At 42.2% G+C, this 20,400-nt stretch overlaps 1 protein-coding gene across 12 annotated transcripts in view; it reads left to right on the forward strand.

The window, feature by feature from the left end:
- Positions 1 to 20,400, forward strand: part of ELF2 (E74 like ETS transcription factor 2) — a 70,436-nt gene that overhangs the window by 25,862 nt on the left and 24,174 nt on the right. For 10 of the 12 annotated variants that reach the window (XM_030563775.1, XM_030563767.1, XM_030563765.1 and 7 more), the window contains one exon: positions 19,256 to 19,369. In XM_030563775.1, the coding sequence (XP_030419635.1) occupies positions 19,256 to 19,369 (114 nt within the window). Of the gene's footprint in view, positions 1 to 3,523; positions 5,195 to 12,444; positions 12,513 to 19,255; positions 19,370 to 20,400 lie in introns of those variants that run through there. The other 2 variants (XM_030563777.1, XM_030563778.1) reach the window with 2 other exon arrangements.

The raw sequence follows: 20,400 nt of genomic DNA on the forward strand, positions 1-20,400 counted from the left end.
AAGTGTATTCTCATTGTGTAAGCACTACTTGCCACGTAACTTGATGTAAATCCACCTTCCAGGAGTGGTGTGTTGTGGGTTCAAGCTTTAAGTGGACATGTCTTCAAACTTGTTGTTTTGGCATAACTGGAATTTTACTTGCATGGACAGCATATGGAACATTAAAGTGTATCATTGGGCTGCTTCTGCTATATGCTCTGTACTGCTCTTATACATGAACATTGTTTTTGATATCTGCCCTGGATCTTTTCCTTCCACACAGGTGAGAAGGTGATGGCTCAGTTTCAGTAGTAAGAGGCTTAGACCTAGAGGGACTTGTTTTACTAGAAGGTAGGACCTAGCAGGGCTGCTGGCTCCTTGAGCATCCTAGAGGCTCGGAGTGGAATTCAGAGCTGTTGGCATGTTCAGGCTTGGTGGGCTGCTTGTATAAAAGTGGCCCTTAATCAAGAGGGCTGTACAGGTTTCTGGACCCTGCATAAGTGATGATTGTAACAGGCATATAAAAACCACAAGGTCTCTACTTATAGGGAGAAAGAGATTATCTTGGTCAGAAGATTTCCCAGCTCTTTTTACTACTCTGAAATTCTTAAGAGTCAAATATTAATAATAATCTATGAATATACCTATAGCACCTTGGGAATGTGAACTGTTATTGACTCAGCTACTAAATAATTATTTCTTTAGAGTTGTCATAGATGTGGCCGTCACTAATTGAAGACAAGACGTTTCTGTAGGCATGCCCATTTTCCTGCTCTGCAGCACAGAGAGGTTCGCAGCGGCGTGTAAACAGGTTAAATTGTATTCCTTCCTAATACATATCTGAATACTGAAAGAAACAATGCATGTAGGCTCTCCTGGTGGAGTGAGACACTAGAGCAAGAGTTCTCAAACTGGGGGTTGGGACCCTTTGGGGGTGGTGAGGTTATTAAATGGGGCGTTGCGAACTATCAGCCTCCATCCCAAACCCCGCTTCACCTCCAGAATTTATAATGGTGTTAAATATATAAAAAAGTGTTTTTTAATATATAAGGGGAGGTTACACTGAGAGGCTTGCTATGTGAAAGGGGTCACCAGTACAAAAGTTTGAGAACTACTACACTAGTGTGTGCAATATCCTCCCGTCCTGATGAGGGCTGCATCTCAGCAAGTGTTTTCTGAAGAACCATGTGGCTGCATTGCAGGTTGCTTGCTAGGGGATGTGTCCACCTCAAATGCCTCTACTATATAGATCAGGGGTAGGCAACCTATGGCACGGGTGCCGAAGTCAGCACGTGAGCTGATTTTCAGTGGCACTCACACTGCCCGGGTCCTGGCCACCGGTTCGGGGGGCTCTGCATTTTAATTTCATTTTAAATGAAGCTTCTTAAACATTTAAAAAGCCTTATTTGCTTTACATACAACAATAGTTTAGTTATATATTATAGACATAGAGACTTTCTAAAAACGTTAAAATGTATTATTGGCACACGGAACCTTAAATTGGAGTGAATAAATGAAGACTCGGCACAGCACTTTTGAAAGGCTGCCCACCTCTAGTACAGATAATCTATGTGCAGAAGAGAAGCTGTTTGCCTTGTGTGACTCATGTCATCTGATGGATGAACAAAAGGTCTTCAGTATCTAGATCCCTCATTGCCAGTATACAAACTCTGATAAGCTAAATTTCCTAAACGCTTCAATGTTTTTTTTAAAAAAAAAATCTAAACTTTCAGTTCCAGTTGTGACAGTTTTCCCTTCAAACATTGTCGTTTGGAATAAAAGGATTCTGATGCTATTGTGTGTGATTTGAGATGTTGAAATGACCTGGATGGGTTCATCCTTCTAATCGCTTCGTCAGCATGAAAAAGGCAAAACTGAGGCTCTGTGAATGAAATTTTTAGAACTTTCTGGCTGATGTGACTGCTGTATTTAAAAAACCCCAAAACACTTGAAAGAAGGAATAGAGAGACCCCTTCTAAAAAAGTTAAGGGAAGTCATAGGAGGACATTTACCCTGCACATGACGGGGTCCTGTATAGCTGGCAGATGTATGAAAGAAGCTGCTTTGAGAAAAACATAGTCTAGATCAGTGGTTCTTAACTGTGGGTTTGTGAACCCTTTCAGGGGGGCCACAGGCCCCCAAAGCTTGAGCTCCAGCACCTCCCGTGGGGTTGAAGCTAGGAGCCATGTGTGGGGTTGAAGCTCCAATTCCTGGTATCCCCTGTGGAGCTGAATCCTGAAGCCACGAGCCTCAGTGCTCCTTATTGGGCAGAAGCCCTGAGCCCATGGGCAGAGTTGGGGAGCACATGGGCTGTTGCTTCCTGCCCCCCAAACTACAGTGCAAGAACAGGGCAGTCCTGGGGCAGCTCCACACTCTTCCCCCCCCCCCAGCCCCTAGCCTAGCTGCTACCCCTTTCCCTGCACCCTGAACTACCCCCCTCCACCAGCACAGCCCCTACCCACCTCCTTCCTTGCACCCTGAGCTAACCCCTTGCCTGTACAGAGCCCCTAGCTATCCCTCTCCCTGTAGCCTAAGCTTTTTTCAAACTTTCTGAGGTGAGCCCCCCACCTTTTGAGTTATAATTTTTGGTTTTTCTCCCCCCTCCCCTGACAGGCAGGTGGCCTGCTGAGATGAGTCAGGGAGAATTGGCGCTCCCTTCACAGATCCTGCCATGCAGAGCTGGCTTCAGTCCCGCTGGCACCTACCCACCCAAAACTATGCCTATGCCTGAGTCGCCCCAGCACCCTGGAGTTCTTATAGCATGTTGTGGGGGACCTCAGAAAGAAAAAGGTTGAGAACTCCATGTCTAGATAAAGATTCCTTCTGAAAAGTCCCAGTGCAGTGGATATAGTGCATATACCCATGAGGGTACTTTTAAAGTCAAAGTGAGATACTGTTGTAAAAACTTCAATATACAGCATAATTTTGCTGATGTTGATAACTGCTCCTAGTACACACAGTTTCAGTTAGATTACATTATAGTTTATAGGTGGACTCTTATCAATAAACAAAGGATAGAAATTCTCTGAATATCACTTCTGTAGGTACTTCCTTTCACGTCAGTCAGGCCATGGCTACACTGGTGCTTTACAGCGCTGCAACTTTCGCGTTCAGGGGTGTGAAAAAACACCCCCCTGAGCGCTGCAAGATACAGCGCTGTAAAGCCTCAATGTAATTAGTGCCACTCCCAGCGCTGCAAGCTACACCCATAAGGGATGTGGTTTACGTGCAGCTGGCTGGCGCTCCGACCACACTCACACTTCAAAGCGCTCCCGCAGCGCTGCAGCGGCAGCGCTTTGAAATGTCAAGTGTAGCCATACCCTCAGTGAAAGACTAGACTTTGCCACTAAGTAAGCTGCTTTTTAGATATTTAAAAATGGAGTGTTCTTTAAGTAGAATCACACTACTTAGATGACGGTGCCTAATTTGATATAAGGACAGGTCATTTGCTGTGAAGTTTAACCTGATTTGGTGGGAAGGGTTAAAATTTCCTGAGAAAGATTTATACCATTATTTGGTATACATCTAGGAGCTAGGCCTGCCCATGTTTGCACCTCTTTCTTATAGAAATCTGAATGCACATTGGCTGCCTTTTATTTGCCTAAATGAAGACCTGGAGTTTGCCTAGGACAAGACTTTGAACTTTTCACAATTCCTAGAGGGAAGGATATAAAGCTGTTGGAGTCTTCCAGTTCTAAGACCCATGGAAGCTAGCAACCTCAGTGTAGCTCTGGTCTCTCAGTAATCAGAATCTTTAATAGATGCTATGATTCAATTATTGCCAGGTAGAGGAATTTTACATGCAGTGGGAGAAATGCTATACCTTGGCACATCTTCTACCAACAAGTCTTAGAGAGGGACTTCACAGAGCTGGTCCAGAAAAAATATTTCTGCCAAATCTGAATAAATAACAGCATATTTATGAAGTGTGAGACTACAGTGAATTATTATATAATCCCAGTTCTCTTGAAATAGTCAACTATTGTGGCTGAGTCAAAGGTGAAAGGTAAACAGTGTTTAGCAGTTTTGGCTATAGTTGAGGGACAGTTTAGTGTTTTTTGAATACATCCATGGCAGTAGATAAAGCTCTACCAATCGACCAATATACCAATCTCTTGCAAAGTTTCTTTGTTAAACTACTTGGAGCGGACACAGGCAACAACGCAGTGCCGGAACAGTGCATTTTAAGCCTGCGACTGACTTTCATATGTCTTCATGATTCTGGGCTGCGGACGTTTGGGACGCCGTTCTCATGATCTCCAACTCCGAGAAGCTTGTGCCCCAGGAGGAATGGAGAGACAGACCCTGGACACGTTACGGGACGAAGCTCCCTCCCCTTCAAATAAGAGCTAGACTCCTCGGAGGATGATGCGTTGCATGAGCAAAGCCGTTTCGCTGACAGCACGGGTGAGAACAGCCTACTGCCATTCTGCGCGATCCTTCCTGCCAGCTCTGGACTCGCTTCTCCCGGTACAGGAACCCGCCGTTGGCCCCCTCCGTCCCGAGCAGGTGCCACCTCGCTGGCAGCGGAGACGTTTGAAGAAGATTCTCGCTCACCTGCCTGCTCCCAACTGAGCTGAGAAGGGGGCAGTGCAATGGCCTCGAGCCTCCGCTACCCGCAGTCTGCAGACACCCAAGGCAGGGCCGCCGCGTTAGTGCGGAGTACTGCCTTCTGCACAAGGGGCACGGCTCCTGTGCCGCGACTGCAGCGTTAGCAAAGGCAATGCTGGGACCCTTCCCGGGCTGCCGGAGCCTGTCGAGAGGAATCGGGCACAGCATTAGCTGCTCTGTGCAACCAGCAGCAGTGCCACTCCCCTGTCTCCTCCCCAGCCGCAGGTGTCTGTTTCCTGGCCTGCTCTAGCCCCCTCCCGCGCCGCGGGCTCCGCCGCTTGCTCTGTGTTGCTGCTGTGAGTGGCAGCCCGCCACTTCCTGTCTGAGGCTGGCGGCGGAAGGATCGTGTGTGCTGTGCTGGAGGAAGCGCTCCCCTGCCGCCGCGTTGTGTTGTGGGGGTGACCCGCGCTGGGCTGTCTGGCGGGCCGCTCGGTGTGCGGAAGGATCCGCGCCGTGTGCCCGCCCCGCGCTGGGGCTGCGTGTGTCCGAGCCCGCCCGCTCCGCGCTCCCTGCGACTCAATGTGAAGCCGCTCCAGCACCATAAACATGGCGACTTCTCTGCATGAGGGGCCCACGAACCAGCTCGACCTGCTCATCCGAGCCGGTAGGTGCCCCGCACAAGTTTCCTCTCCGCCTAGGGGGTGTGCGCCGCAGGCTGCGGGAGCAGCTGCGCACCTCTTGGGCCAGGGGTGGCTACAGCGCTGAAGCCATGGAGGACAAATCAGGAAGTGATCACCTTGGGTAGCAACCTGGCTGGCATGGGGCTAGGCAGCAGGTCGGCGGGCACCTGTCCCTGCAGAAGGGAGCCTCCGTCTCCGGGGAAGTTGTGTCGAGGCGGGCAGCGGAGTTTTGTGGGGATTGTGCTGCTGGGGAGAGAACCAGGAAGTGTGTGGGATTGTCCGTTCCCTCCCTCCCTGCCATCCCTCCTCCCGCCGCTGCCGCCACGCTGTCTGAGCACAGAGGCCATGGGCAGCCGCTTCCCCGCGCAAACACTCGTTCTCTCCCTGCATTGGTCGGGGTGGCGGCGGAGTTGCCCCGTTCTCTGGACTAGCGGGCTTCGTGCGGCCCGGGGTGCAGTACCCTGAGCCCGTTGTTACCGTGCCCTTTAAATTCCCCTCTCGCAGGGGCTGGGATCTGTTGTGCTGAGGCGGAACAGGCTCAGGAGCTGCAGGGAGATTGCCCAGCCCACGTGTGCGGCCTGCGGGGCAGTGCACGGGGGTGATAAAGGAAAGTCAATCTCCCCCTCCCCCACAAAACCCCATAGCGGAAGCGCCGAGCACCCTCAGGGGCCCGAGCGCGGGCGGAGTGAGAGCCCATTTCACCAATCAACTACCGGGGACGTTCGGAATCAGAACGCTGAGGTCTTTGGAGGCGGGGCTCGGCCCGGCCGGACCAATGCGAGCGGGGTAGGAGGGTGAGTGGCAGCTCCCCGTGGCGCTGACAATGCGCGCATGGAATTGGAGGGAAGAGGATTGTAAACACGGAAGTGGGGGGTGGGGTGATGGTGGCTGCCGCGCTTTGGGGATGGCTGAGTGCGGTTGGGACAGGGCCTGCGCTGCTGTCTGGAAGCCGTCTCCCTGCCTGGCGGGGGGAGTTCAGTGGCACCCCGGCCAGAGAAGCGGGCAGTCTCCTCGTGGGGTGGGAGTGCTTTCTGCCTGCCCTTCCCCCACTTGGAGCTATAGTAAGCGGGCCCGGCCCGGGTGTGGGTGCACGTACCCATGCTTCAGGCGCTGACTCTGCAGCAGGCAGCTCCGCTACTCCACCAGCGCGCGTGGGACTCCTGCCTCCCATAGCGGCCCGGAAGGACGGCTCGACCTTCCCGCCACGCCCCTCAGCTGGGTATATGTGCGGCAGGGGCTACGGTGGTCTGCCTGAATTAATGGAAAACATTGGGCATGGTGTACTATGGTGTACTACACAAACATGCAAAACACGCTTCTACACGGACATTAACAGAGAAACCTGCAAACTGAAGTCTATGGAGTATGATAGAGAAAGGTGTCTCCTTAACATCCCTGGGATTAAAATATCATGAGTTTTTGCAATCCCACCTGCAGTAATGGAATAAGGGGATCACATCTATTTCAACCAAAGGATGTTGTACAGCAAATCAGAAGTCTCCTAGCATTACTGCCTTGCTGCCATTCCTATCCTGCTTCCCACTTTTTATGGAGGATGGTGATGGGTACTCCCTTGAATACAAATCTTGAGTCCAAAGGGGCCCCCTCCTGGCCCAGAACCCTGTATTCTGACCTTTATTCACCCCCAACTGTATAGAAGGCATGGATTCTTATGGCTCCTGAGAGAGAGGAGGAAAAAAAAGAGACTGGGAATGTAATGAAGCAACATCTTCAGACTGTTGAGGGGAATTCTTATGTAGCTCAACAATGGTACCTCAGTCAACTAAAGCATATCCCATGGAAATTCCATTTGGTCATCACACAATGAAGCCACCATCCTGTATATTCAATGAGGTGGGAAGAATAGATAAAAAGATGGCTGGACCTGCATAGGTTGACAAAGAACTCGAGTGAAATTATTACTTTTTGTTTCCAAATAATTATAAATACAGCAGTGTTATAGTTTTTCAAAATAATGAGTTCTCAACCTGTGTGAATATGTATATCACAAACAGGTATAATAGGGTTGTGACATTGCCCTTCCAATATTGTTAAATGAGGACGGAGTCCCAGGCAGATGGGTTGGAGAACCTGGGAAGCAATGGGAAGGCAGTGTCCTTGTATATAGAAAGAGCCCTAGAATGGAAAAAAATCGAGAACCACTGTCTCAAGGAATTATCTTTACAACCAGCTGCAGAATGCTAATGTGCTTTTAATTAGAAATCTCTATAAAAATAAATTGTATTTACATGTCCATAGAGGTACAGTATTAACACTTCTCTTCTTCATTCTCATAACCGCTCCTTATCTAAACCCTGATGTATAGACAGAATTTGCTGTTAGAATATTGAGACTGGAGACTTCACACCTGTTTGGAATGCTGTTAAATGTATACAAAGTCAGGCATAAATCCACATAATGTGCCCTGGTTTTTTTATTAAACTGTAAATTGTACAAATTTTGACCTTAAAATTAAATCATTTTTACAGTGTTGCATGCCTTCTGGAACATATTTCATGAATGACAACAAAATTATACCACACAAAAATATTCTGGAAGTGTATTTAGAAATATTTGAAAACAAAGATTAATCCATGTTCATTAGCATTTTAAGAACAAACTAAAGTTGGGATATAGTATAAACATTTTACTGCTGAGTTCATCAGCAGGTGAAATATAGCAATGCAATATAGAAGTGTTGGGCTGGATAGGACCTCGAGAAGTCATGAAGTCCAGTTCCTTTGCACTGTGGCTGGACCAAGTAAATCTAGACCAGAGGTAGGCAACCTATGGCACGCATGCTGAAGGCGGCACTTGAGCTAATTTGCAGTGGCACTCACGCTGCCCAGGTCCTGGCCACCGGTCCGGGGGACTCTGCATTTAATTTAATTTTAAATGAAGTGTCTTAAACATTTTAAAAGCCTCATTTACTTTACATACAACAATAGTTTAGTTATATGTTATAGACTTACAAAAAGACCTTCTAAAAATGTTAAAATGTATTATGGGCACATGAAACCTTAAATTACTGTGAATAAGTGAAGACTCGGCACACCACTTCTGAAAGGTTGCCGATCCCTGATCTAGACCATCACTTTTCAGGTGTTTGTCCAACCTGTTTTTCAAAACTTCCATCGATGGGGATTCCACAACCTCCCTTCAAAACTTATTCTAGAGCTTAACTGCCCTTGCAGTTACAAAGATTTTCCTAATATCTAACCTAAATTTCTGTTACTGCAGATTAAGCCCATTGCTTTTTGTCCTATCTTCAGTGGACCTAGTGAACAATTTATCACAATTGTCTTTATAGCAGCCCTTAATGTATTTGAAGATAGTTCTCAGGTTCCCCCTCAGTCTTTTCTCAAGACTAAACATGCCATAGCAGCCCTTAATGTATTTGAAGATAGTTCTCAGGTTCCCCCTCAGTCTTTTCTCAAGACTAAACATGCCCAGTTTTTTAACCTTTCCTCATAGGTCAAGTTGTCAACTTTTTATCATTTTTGTTGCTCTTCTCTGGACTCTCCAGTTTATATGCATTTTTCCTAAAGTATGATGCCTAGAATTGGGCACAGTACTTCAGCTGAGGCCTCACCAATGCTGGGTAGAGGTGGACAGTTACCTCCTGTGTTTTACATGTGACAGTCCTCTTAATACAGCCCAGAATTAGCCTTTTTTGTAGCCACATCACATTCCTGACTCAGACTCAGTTTGTGGATCCGCTATAAACCCCAGATCTTTTTCAGCAGTACTATTGCCTGGCCAGTTACTCCCCATTTTGTAGTTGTGAAGTTGATGTTTCCTTCGTCACTGAATTTCGTCTTGTTGATTTCAGACCAGTTCTTCAATTTGTCAAGGTCATTTTGAATTCTGATCCTGTCCTGCAAAGTGCTTGCAACCTCTCCAAGTTTGGTGTCATCTGCAAATTTTATACACACATTCTCCACTCAATTATCCACGTCATTAATGAAAATATTGAATAGTGCCAGGCCTAGGACTGACCCCTGTGGGACCCCACTAGATATGCCCTCCCAGTTTGACAGCAAACCATTGATAGCTACTCTTTGAGTACGGTCTTTCAACAAGTTGTATATCCACCTAGTAATTTCATCTACATCACTTTTCCCTAGTTTGCTTATGAGAATGTCATATGGGACTGTATCAAAAGTTTAACTAAAATCAAGACATATAACATCTCCTGCTTCCCCCCCATCCACTAGGCCATTAACCTTGTCAGAGAAGGCAATTAGGTTGGTTTGGCATGCTCTCTCTTCATTGTCCTTCCTTTACAACTTAAGGATACAGTTCTGCTGCCCTTACTTATATGAGTGGTTACATTGAAGGTTTCATAGAGGCGTAGTATTTAATACTGAAGGCAGTCAATGGAGGATGGATTGCAGGATGGAGTCCTAAATAGAAAGTCTCTGGAGTTTTGCATTTGAATTGGACACTACCATGTAGTTCAATCAGATTCTGACCAGTTGAACATTAATTTGAATTTTTTTAGATGTTATTTAATAATTGTTACTATTTACTTTGGGAAACAACAACAATGGATGCATATAATATGTAAATGTTCTGTCATCTATCAGTGTACTAAAGGAATATTAAAATGTTTTTGGTGAAAACAGGGATCTTCTATTGTACACAGAACTCCCCTTCTTTCCTGCCCCAAGCACACTCTTCGGACTATTTAAGATGAGCTTGTTTATTTCATTTAACTTCTTAAAATTCAGATTTTTAAAAGAGCAATATTTGTGCTTGGATTTATAATAAATAAATAAAGCACCACCAGTCAAAACTAATAGACATCCCAATAGCGGTTAAAAGAAAAAGAAGAAAATGCAGGAAAAATGCAGCTCGCCTGCCAACAGAACTTGCCCCTTCAAACCAAAATATTCTACATAAAATTACCCAAATTTGGTTACATTTGCATAGTTATCACAGTTTTCACTAGTGAAAAAAAGAGTATGAAAATAGGAACAACTGAAGTCTAAATCATCTTAAGAATGCCAAGAGACTACAAAAAATAGTAGGGATAGGATTGCCTGATCAACACTAGTGGTATATTTAAATTTAATGTTGTTAATGATGTTAGATCATTTAGAAAGATGCAATTTGAAGATTAAATCCTTGTTGCCTTAGGCAAGTAGAGTAGGCCGAATGGCTTAAGTGGGACTTATGAAGGTGAATAGGGTGAGTTGGATATGGCCCTAAGACCTTGTCTTCACTAGATAATTGAACTGTTTGTAACTGATTCAGTTTAAGCATAAACAGTGTGTTCATACTGGCCATCCTGAATATAAATTTGGCCTTACATTTACACAAGCACTGACTGTCCTAACAGTGTATTTTTCAGTGCCTGCTGGGTATTCATCCTAGCTGAGGTCCTAGAAGTAATGCATTCTGGTGGGTTTCACAAAGCCACTGGGACAGTAGTGGGAGCACTAGCTGAATCCTTTCAGTTTGTTTGCATCCATAGTAGCAGCCAGGTGATTTTGACTGGCTTTATTAAGCCTGCTAAAAAGTCTCTTAAACCAGATCTTGGTAGACTGTCTGGGGAATTTTTGTATGGACACAAAAAGGGTTCTACAAATGTGCTAGGACCTTTCACTGGTTTATTTTCTTTAGAGTAGAATAGGCCTAGATGTTTGCAAGATATTTCCTTACTTAGCAGATGCGGTGGGCACAACATCTGTCTTTAGCTACACTTCAACTACTTGATACTCGTGGTGTTGGAAATGCCTATCTGTACAATGCTAGTATGCCTATCACTGCGGTATGTAGACACCATATTTATCTACTTATTTTAATGTATCTACGTGATGTCAAATTGGTTTAGGGAAAGCAATCCTCTATCCTAAAGAATTGCACTCTTTAGTGCTTTGGCTTTTCTGTTCAGGAGGTCTACTAATATGTGTTTCTGAGAGCAAAAATTTCTAGCTAGTCTATGGCTAGTTGAAGGCCTGGGCAAAGACGAGACTTACATTGCACCTCAAAAGTGGCAAGGCTCAAGTTCATCCTGATCTTTGGTGGTATGAATTGATCTTAAAATTAAAAAAAAAAAAAATTGGTCATAAGTGCTGACCTGATAATTTGCTAATATCTGTACAAAAATTAGTGTTTGGAAACATTTATTCTTGTTTCTACTATTCGGTTTTGTTTTTCTGAAGTGATTTCATTATCACTCTGAAGTATTTTTCAGATGATAATCTTAAATAGTTAATTCAGAGTAGTAGAATTCCAAATGTTCTACAAATAAAATTCCCTTTGGATTTCTGAACAAATTTCTATCAAGAACCACCCAATAGTCTAAAATTGCTTTCAGCAAGTGGGCATATTGTGTTCTGAAAGTTCCTGAGTATTAAATGAATACACATAGAGACAGTTTAGCTATTTAATTAAATTATGATTTAAATACTAACATTTTTCTCTTTTATGTGAAATATTGAAATAAAATAGTGTTCTTCTGTAGACCTTTATGAAATCATTTAGAATACATTTGCCATTCATGTATTTGTCCAATTTCAGTGCTTGGAATTATGAATTCTTCACTAAAGTATTGCTCTAGTTGCCACATGGTATTAAATAATATGGTATTGTAAATCAGCTGTTGCAGTTAAATGTTGACCTTGTAATGTTGATAATGATAGCTATCAGGATAAAAAGACAGGAAGGGATCTGTTGTGTAATTGTTTTTTTTTTAAAGTAGCCTTAAAAAAAACCCAGGCTTTATTTCTATTTGCTTTTGCTCATTTTGTTACTATATTTTATTTGTAACAGTGCTCTCAGTTTTAAAACTTGATACGTTGCCAGTGTTCTGCTCTGTAATGCTGAAGCACAGCACTGTCAGACTTAATTACCAAGTTTGGTGTTTTATAACAGCTGTTCAGAGCCTTGTATAATCTGCTGTGCATAAAGTTTGTTTAGAAAGATGGAAATGAAATAAGAAGACACTTAGGTAATAGTGAACAGAAAACACTGACCTACGTACTTCTTTTTAATAATTAAAACTCTCCTGATTTCTTTACTCTGTTAACTCTCCTGGTGCCTATAGCAAATCCAACTAGTGATCAGGGTATTAGAAAGAGCCACTCGGCACGTTGTGTTTGGATTGTTCAAAACTTTTTTTTTTTTAAGAGGAATTAATTTTTTTCTTCACAAAACATTTCAGTAGATACCATCATTTTATAAACTGTCTAAAAGGTGCCAGAGAATCAAGTTGTTTCATGTATGTAGTAAGATAAAACTTGGTTTAAAGAATGGAATGTGAGCGTCATGTTAGTTTTTAACTGTTCCAAATAGGTAAGTGTCATTTTCTCTGATTCTGTTAACCAGTTTCGCAAAATTTATCTCCACATGAGTGAATTATTTTGTCTCCTTTGGGAAAGTGGTAATTGATTCATGGGCAATTTTTTTTAAGGTATCAGAATTAGGATTTTATTGAATTGATTAATCAGTACAATTAATATTTATTACATTGAGTTTTTCAGACATGCAAGTGAGTAGTATAGTAATAAAAATATTTCCATTTGCACTGAATGAGTACCTATGTATGTATGTTAAAAAAAAGATGTAAAGAAGTAATTTTTTTTTTCTAATCAAGTAAAAGGAGATTATCTTACTATGGCATAGTGCTTATGTATTATAATGATAGGTGTTGAGAGAGAATGGAGGTTTCTAACATAATAAAAGTAGGCTAGCCCAGACAGTCATTCATTGTTGTTGAAAGGCATTTTCTGTGTAGCACCTTCTGGATTATATTTCACTGTGAGAGTGTTTTGTTTTGTTTTTGACTGGTTTTGGATTTTACTGGGGAAGCCTTTTTCTTCCTTTCACTTCCTTTACCTGGTGACATGATAAAAAAGGTGGTGGTGGTCAGGAGTGCAGTCTAATGACCTGCTCTACTTTATCACCCAGATCTCTTGGTGTCTTCAAGGTCAGCCAGCTTAGCTTATTTGTCTCATCTGTTGTCTTGGCAGCAATGGCAGTTCTGGCAAAGTTAGTCTTCTCCCCAATTAAATCTCCAGGATATCTCTTCTAGTTCCCCTTTCTGTCACAAAGCTTTACCAGATTCTGTTCCTGCCAGACATATGCTACAAGTTTGGGAATTTAAAAGAATTTCCAGAATAGAGTTTGACAGAAGTGGTCTATGTGTAAAAGGGACTGGAGAGATGTAAAGGGGCTCTCAAATGATACCAGGCAGGGAAGAATTCCTCCCGCACAGGAACTATGGAACTTCGCCATAAGGCTGCCATCCTGGGACCTCTCACAAGCCTGTGCCAAAAAAGAGACACACTGCTGTAATTGAGACTGATCCTCAGAGCTATCTAAATTATGATAAGGACTGCTTCAACTCCCCAGAAATGCCTTGGAGAGGGAGGACAAAAAGCACCTCTCCTCCCCCTAGGCTGTGCCTCTAAGAGATCAAGCACAACGTACATGTTTGGCGTTAAGAAATGAAAATGACCATATAGGGTGATTTTTTTTTCTCCCTGCAGTTGTGTTATATTAACAGTTATATTAACTTAGCATGTTTGAAAAGCCCTCTTAATGCTCTTTAGGCAGACTAACAGTTATGAAGCTGTGCTAGATGGCTGTGTTGAAGCCTAGAGGAGAGCATGGCTAGCTAACATGGCTTTAAAGGTGATGGCCTCTGTCTTAATGAATGTTTAAAAGGGCTTTTAGATCACCTTAAGCTAACCTTGATTAAACTAACATGATTGAAAAACACACCCTTTTTGTCCATCAAGATGGAGACATTGTAATGTTTGGTCTGATGTTTTTATATGATTACTTAAGTATGTTACAGAATTTTACACACATAGTACGTGTGCAAAGGTAGATGAGAGGAGTTTAAAAAAATAGTGTACTTAGGGTTGGCAGAATTCAATTTTTATTTTTTTATAATTTCAACTCAGTGTTAATTTTTAAGCATTTTTATCAATTTTAATTTTTGGTTTGGGGACTTTATGTGGGGGGTGATAAGACAACGGGAAAGGTCAGACAATAATTATTTAATGACAGTAGACATTGGGTTGAATCCAAAACCCATGCCCTGGCTTCAACCGCGGGAGGTGGTGCTCAGGCTTCACCTTCAGTCCCGGGGATGGGAGCAACCCCGCCTGTAGGTCAGCCTCAGTGCCTTCTCATCCAGTGCTTGCTCTGCCCCCAGAGACCAGCATGCCTGAGTCTCTCCAGTTTGCTTCTGCCCTGGGCCCAGTGAGTCTTAACACCGGCCTTGTGGGTTACGTAGCTCCATTTATCTGGTGTAAAGGATCTGTTTCAGCGGGAGCAGGACAAATTACACAGGACAGGGAGAATTGTTGTAAACTTAAACAATATATATGAAATATGGATACATTTTTAATTTGACCATCAGCTTCAAAACAACAAAACCCACAGAGTGATAATACTGAACTTCCTTCAAAGTGTTCAGCTACCATTAGGGCTGAAGAACACAGAGGAGGTGATGTGAGTAAGAAACATTAAGCTATTAGCCTTGCAAAATTTAGGAAATACAAAGACAGCTATTTGAATTTTGGTTTTATTCTTGAAGTGGAGATGTACCTCAACTGCTGTGAGTAATTTTTGCACAGGTACTGTCCAATGAATGTTTGAAAAGCCCTCCATATTAGAGACATTTAATTACAAAACATGAAATATATAAGGATAAGCGAAAGGCGAAGGAACTGCGTGGTACTAAAAGAGTAATGAAATCCATAACTACTGTGGATAAAAAGTTTTTTAAGGTTATCTTTCATTGTAGCACAGAAAATTGCTAAAACAAAAAAATCACGAACAATTGCTGAGACTTTGATAATGTCGTGTGCTATTGAAATAACAAAGGAGGTGTTTGGAGAGGAGAAGGCCAAGGTACTAACAAAACTACCGATGTCAAATGACACTGTCAAGCAACAGATCACCTCTATGGCAGGAGACATAGTCTCACAGTGTAGTGATTGTCTGCGTGACAGTGATGTTGTTATACAACTAGATGAATCCACAGACATTTAGAAGATGTCCCATTTACTTACCTATGTTCGGGGTGTGTGTGTGTGTGTGTGTGTGTGTGTGTGTAATAAGAAAATAAAGGAAGACTTTTTGTTCTGCAAAGAGCTCAAGACAACAACAAAGTCAGATGTCATTTTCAAACTGTTAGATGATTTTATGATTTCAGCAGAAATCAGCTGAACTAATTGCATCCAAGTCTGCACTGATGAAGCCACAGCAATGACCAGAATGCAGTTTAGTGTTGTGCAAAAAATAAAAGCCGTTGCACCTTGCGCTATTTGGACACACTGCTTTCTACACCAAGAGGTGCTTGCTGCAAAAGATACTGAACCAAGTTTTCACAGTGTTCTGAACACAGCGGTAACACTCATTAATTTTATTAAATCCAGAGCACCAAACTCCAGGTGTTTTGCTGCACTTTATGAGGAGGTGGGTACAGAGCACCATTGCTTAGTCACGCATACAGAGGTACGATGGCTATCTTCAGGCAGAATGCTTACCCATATATTTAATCTCAAGGAAGAGTTCTTTCTTTTCTTAGATAAGAATCCTGAACTTGCCAAAATGCTGAAAGATGACATGTGGCAGGCAAAACTGGGTTACCTTACAGACGAATTCAATTAATAAGATAAAACTGCAAGGTGGGAACATTAATTTTATTGCCCACTGTATAAGAATTGAGGCATTCAAAAGACAACTACAGCTCTGGAAAGTTTGTCTGTGGAGCACTACTGATATATTTGAGCTCCTACAATCTTTTATTCAGGAACGAAACATTGACTTGGATGTAATTAAACCTCGGCTAGCAGCACATCTGTCTGGTCTGCTTAACAAATTTAATGCTTATTTTCCTGAACTCACAACAGAGCAAGCCGCTACACACGTGAGCTACAGTGAGAACATTGAAGATAAACTTCCATTTCCATGCCATCAAAACTGTTAGAAGAGATCATTGACATTTCGTCAGATAGCTCCCTCAGAACCAGATTCAATGACATGCTGCTGGAGACATTTCAGTGTGAGTGTTCTGATGAATACATCACTGCTTCTTCTGCAGCACCGAAAAATTTGATCCCCTTTAATACCATCTACTTATGTGAAGCCAGATTTTCAGCCATGACATCAATGAAAACAAAGTACCAAACCAGGATGAACAATGACCATGACCTGTGCATGTGCTTGTCAAAGATACTCCCCCACGTCTTGACAGAATTGTTGATCAGCACCCTCAACAAGTTTCAGAGAGTAAATTAAAAAAAAAAATCAGTTTATTTTTGTGCCTTTATTGTCCAATTTTTTGGTTAATATTTTGTGTGTGTGTTTAACTGTGTAACTATCCACTTAATACAGCTTTTAATTTACTGGGTATGCAGAAAAACAGTTGTTGCGGCACAGGTGGGCCGTGGAGTTTTTATAGCATATTTTGTTCGGTTTTTTTGGGGCGGGAGGAAGGACAGAGAGGGGAGGAGACTCAGAAAGAAAAAGGTTGAGAACCCCTGCTCTTACATACAGCTGGGACTATACTGGCACCCAGACAGCCCCAGTACTGGGAAAAAGATGATTGAAGCTATTTTTTGTGCCTCTGCTCCTGTGAAAGGCCAAGTGCTCCTCACCTGCAGAGCAGAACCCAGTACCACCTGTAAAAAATGACTGACAACTTCAGATGTAAAATTTATACGGATGTACACAATTTTATTAAATTAGAAGTAGTATAAATTAGTTTACTTAGAACTTAAATCCATCAAAATTGTTTTGTACTCATATAATGCATTTATGTACAGAGCAATAGATCTTGAAAAGGTATAGGGTGCTAACTAGCAATACTGCAAACAGTCATTCCTAAGACAAAGCAAACTAAAACATAATGAAAATTTCACAGCTGACCATGGGGGAAAGTGTCAGAATAATTTTGAAATCTTGTTTGGAAACTTTTTAGGGTTTATTTTATCTAAAATATAACTAGTATCCTGGGACCAACACTACTACAACATGGCATTGAATATAACTTGGCATTTTTAGTTTCCAGACTGATGTGGAATTGAAATTCTATAATTAGTTGACTGAATAGCATTTCTGCTTATGACTGATTGGTGGAAAGTTTTACCCATTGAGTTGAGGGGACTGAGCCGTCAACTTCTGTATAATTGAAGCTTTTACTTAGAGGTTATTTTTGTGTATTTGGAGTCAGTGACAGTGCAAAACTGGTCAACTTTCACTGTTGCCCTTCGCAATGCTGGACATCAATGAAACTGTCAGAATCAAGTCAATTTCATGTTGCTGCTGCTTGGGAAAATGTTAGCAGGAGCAGCAGCAGAGACAGAAGGATCCAAAAATAGCTGCCATGGGAAGGTGGGGAGGGTATTGGAGAATTCCTTCCTCCTCTTCTTACGGAGGCTAAGGTTGAGGGGGGATGAGTAAATAGTGGAGACTATTCCAACTCACAGCAATCTGGATGCTCTGGAGTGGGCTCTTCTTTCCAGCTGCTATAGTGTATTGATGGAACATCAAATTTACCAGGCACCTAACTACTCCAAAAAGATAAGCTCAGAACTAGAATCCAGGGTCTGATCTTTCTTAGAAATGTCAGTAGCCAGCTGATTGGGGAGCTAGGTTTCTCATCAAAGCACTGTATTGACCCAAGGCCTTGCTGATAATGCCTTCTTATATGAGCTTCTAGACTAGTATGTTTAGTCTTTAGGCAAGTAGGTGTTTGGTAAATTTCTCAGTCTCTGCCTTTTAGTAACATTAACTGGAGACCATGCTAGAAAGAGACCTTATTCTCTCCATCTCCCCCCCCCACCCCCAAACATACCACATGACTTTGTATATATCTGAACAATTTATTTTTCCTGCACCAGATATAATAGTTCATGGTTTGGGTATTTTCCCTACTTTTTAGTTGAGCAATGTCAAGTTGTTCACCAGGATGTTCAGTAATTGGATAGGTGTCTTGAAGTTCCAGTAGAGTTACTAGTTGAATCCTCTTTAGTTCACTGACGCTGGAAATAGGTGACTCTGCTTACTCTAAAGATAGATTTGCTCAGACATTGGCTGCCTGGCAGGAACGATTTAGCTTTGAGCAGATTTCCATAAATGGGAAGAGTAACAGGAGAGGGACAGGGTACCTTGGTGAGAGTGTCAATGATGTGCAGCGGGTGTTTATGGAGTTGCCGATTTTAAAAACTTTATCCCAGGGAGAGGAGTAGAGAATTGGCCTGGAATGTAATGATATTTTAAACTGAAAATTCAGCTTGCTTATTATTAGAACGAATACTGTTGCTGTGCTCATGGTAACACGTGTCCTGTATCAAGTTATAATTTGAAATGTATGCTACAGCTAGATTTAATTTTAAAACTTTTTATTTAATAATTTGGTGTTTGTAAGATTTATGTTGAAAGTGAAAATATTCAGTAATTCGTTCTTGCTTCCCAGCTCTCACTCAAGAGCGTAAAGCTGCATAGTAAAAAACTGCTAACCCCTAGCTCTGTGAAGTTATAGCTAAGGTCAGGTAATAGAACATAGAACCAGACAGATCTGTTATGCAAACTAAATTTTTTGTTGTTTACCTGTTCTGCCCATATGAACTGAAAACATTACTAGGTGACCCTTGGGCTTTAATGGGACAATGCTTGGCGATGCATCTGAATAGTAACTCCTTCCATAGACAATGGTTCATCTACAACCATCCTTATTAAAAATCAGTTTGTTTTGGTTTAAAATTAAGGCAGAAGTTAAATCTCAAAGGCCTATCTTGTAATCCCTTAATTACCTACCAGGAACTGTATTCTCACTAACTAAAATCCAGTTTAAGAAGTGAGGACATTGGTTTCTAGTTGCCTTTGATCTACCTAAAACATGTTTTATTGTTCTTAGCATGAAGGCCTTGGTGTAATACATCTGTCAGATTTATTTTGGGTTCACCTTGTACAACACAATTCAAATGTGTGCTTAATCATGTAAGGAGGTTGTATTTCAGCACCTGTGACCCTCTTATAAATAACCTCGTATGATTGTGTTTTGTATTATTTTGCAGTGGAAGCATCAGTTCATGGCAGCAATGTGCACTGCACAGATAAAACAATTGAAGCTGCAGAGGCTTTGCTTCATATGGAGTCTCCTACCTGCTTGAGAGATGCCAGGAGTCCTGGTATGTCAACCACAGTTGCATATTGTATAAGATCTTTCTCCCTTCACTAATTTAATAACCAGATTTACAAGGAGCTTGCTTATATTGAGGACTGTAAGACATTAAATACATTTGTTTTCTCATTTCAAAACAATTGTTTGATTTGTCTTAGTTCCCCAGGTTTGTGAGAGGTTTTATTTGGTGTCTCTGTCCTGCAAGGGATATACCATATATATTTGTTCATAAGCTGAATATTTTTGGTAAAAAAATGACGCATCAAAGAGCTGAGGTCGGCTTATAAACGGGTCTATGCCAAAATCTGATAATTTTAAACTCTATGGAATCATTGAATTGAATATCTAATACATTGTTGTTTTGTTTACTTAGAGCGTCTGCAGGCATGGAGCCCCTCACACTTCCCGCAGCTCCCATTGGCTGGGAATGGCTAACCGTGGCCACAGGGAGCTGAGGGGCTCCATGCCTGCAGACGCTCCAAGTAAACAAAACATCCCGGCCTGCTACCAGCTTACTGTGACGGGCCAGGAGCCAAAGTTTGCCAACCCCTGAAATATAGGGTCGACTTATGAAAGAGTCATACAGTTTTTGCTATTTTTACCTAACCATCTTTGGGGAGTCGGCTTATAAATGAATGGGCTAATGAATGAATATATACGGTACTCCTAACAATTTTCACCCTTCTGAGGCAGGATCTTGGCATATTAGTTAGTTTTAATGGTAAGATAGCTTTGAAAAATTCTTTCCCTAATGCTTATTTCCCTGCAAAGCAATAGGCATGGTGGTACTTTTACAAAATGACAGTGAGTTCTTCTATCAGATGGAATGTTTCACTTCTAGAAACTTTCTCATCCTAGTGAGCTGAGGGTCAAAAGCATTGAGGTCATTCTAAAACCATTGTAAATAGTGCTTTTGGTTAGACACGGTCCATTCAGTATCCATGACTCTTTAAATAGTTTATCCCTTCAGTCACACAGTGGAGATACATGATGATTTTTTCACTTTTATAAAGGCTAAAGTATACATAAAACTTTCTT

The sequence above is a fragment of the Gopherus evgoodei genome, chromosome 5 (genome assembly GCF_007399415.2).
Source record: "Gopherus evgoodei ecotype Sinaloan lineage chromosome 5, rGopEvg1_v1.p, whole genome shotgun sequence".
NCBI lineage: Eukaryota > Metazoa > Chordata > Testudines > Testudinidae > Gopherus > Gopherus evgoodei.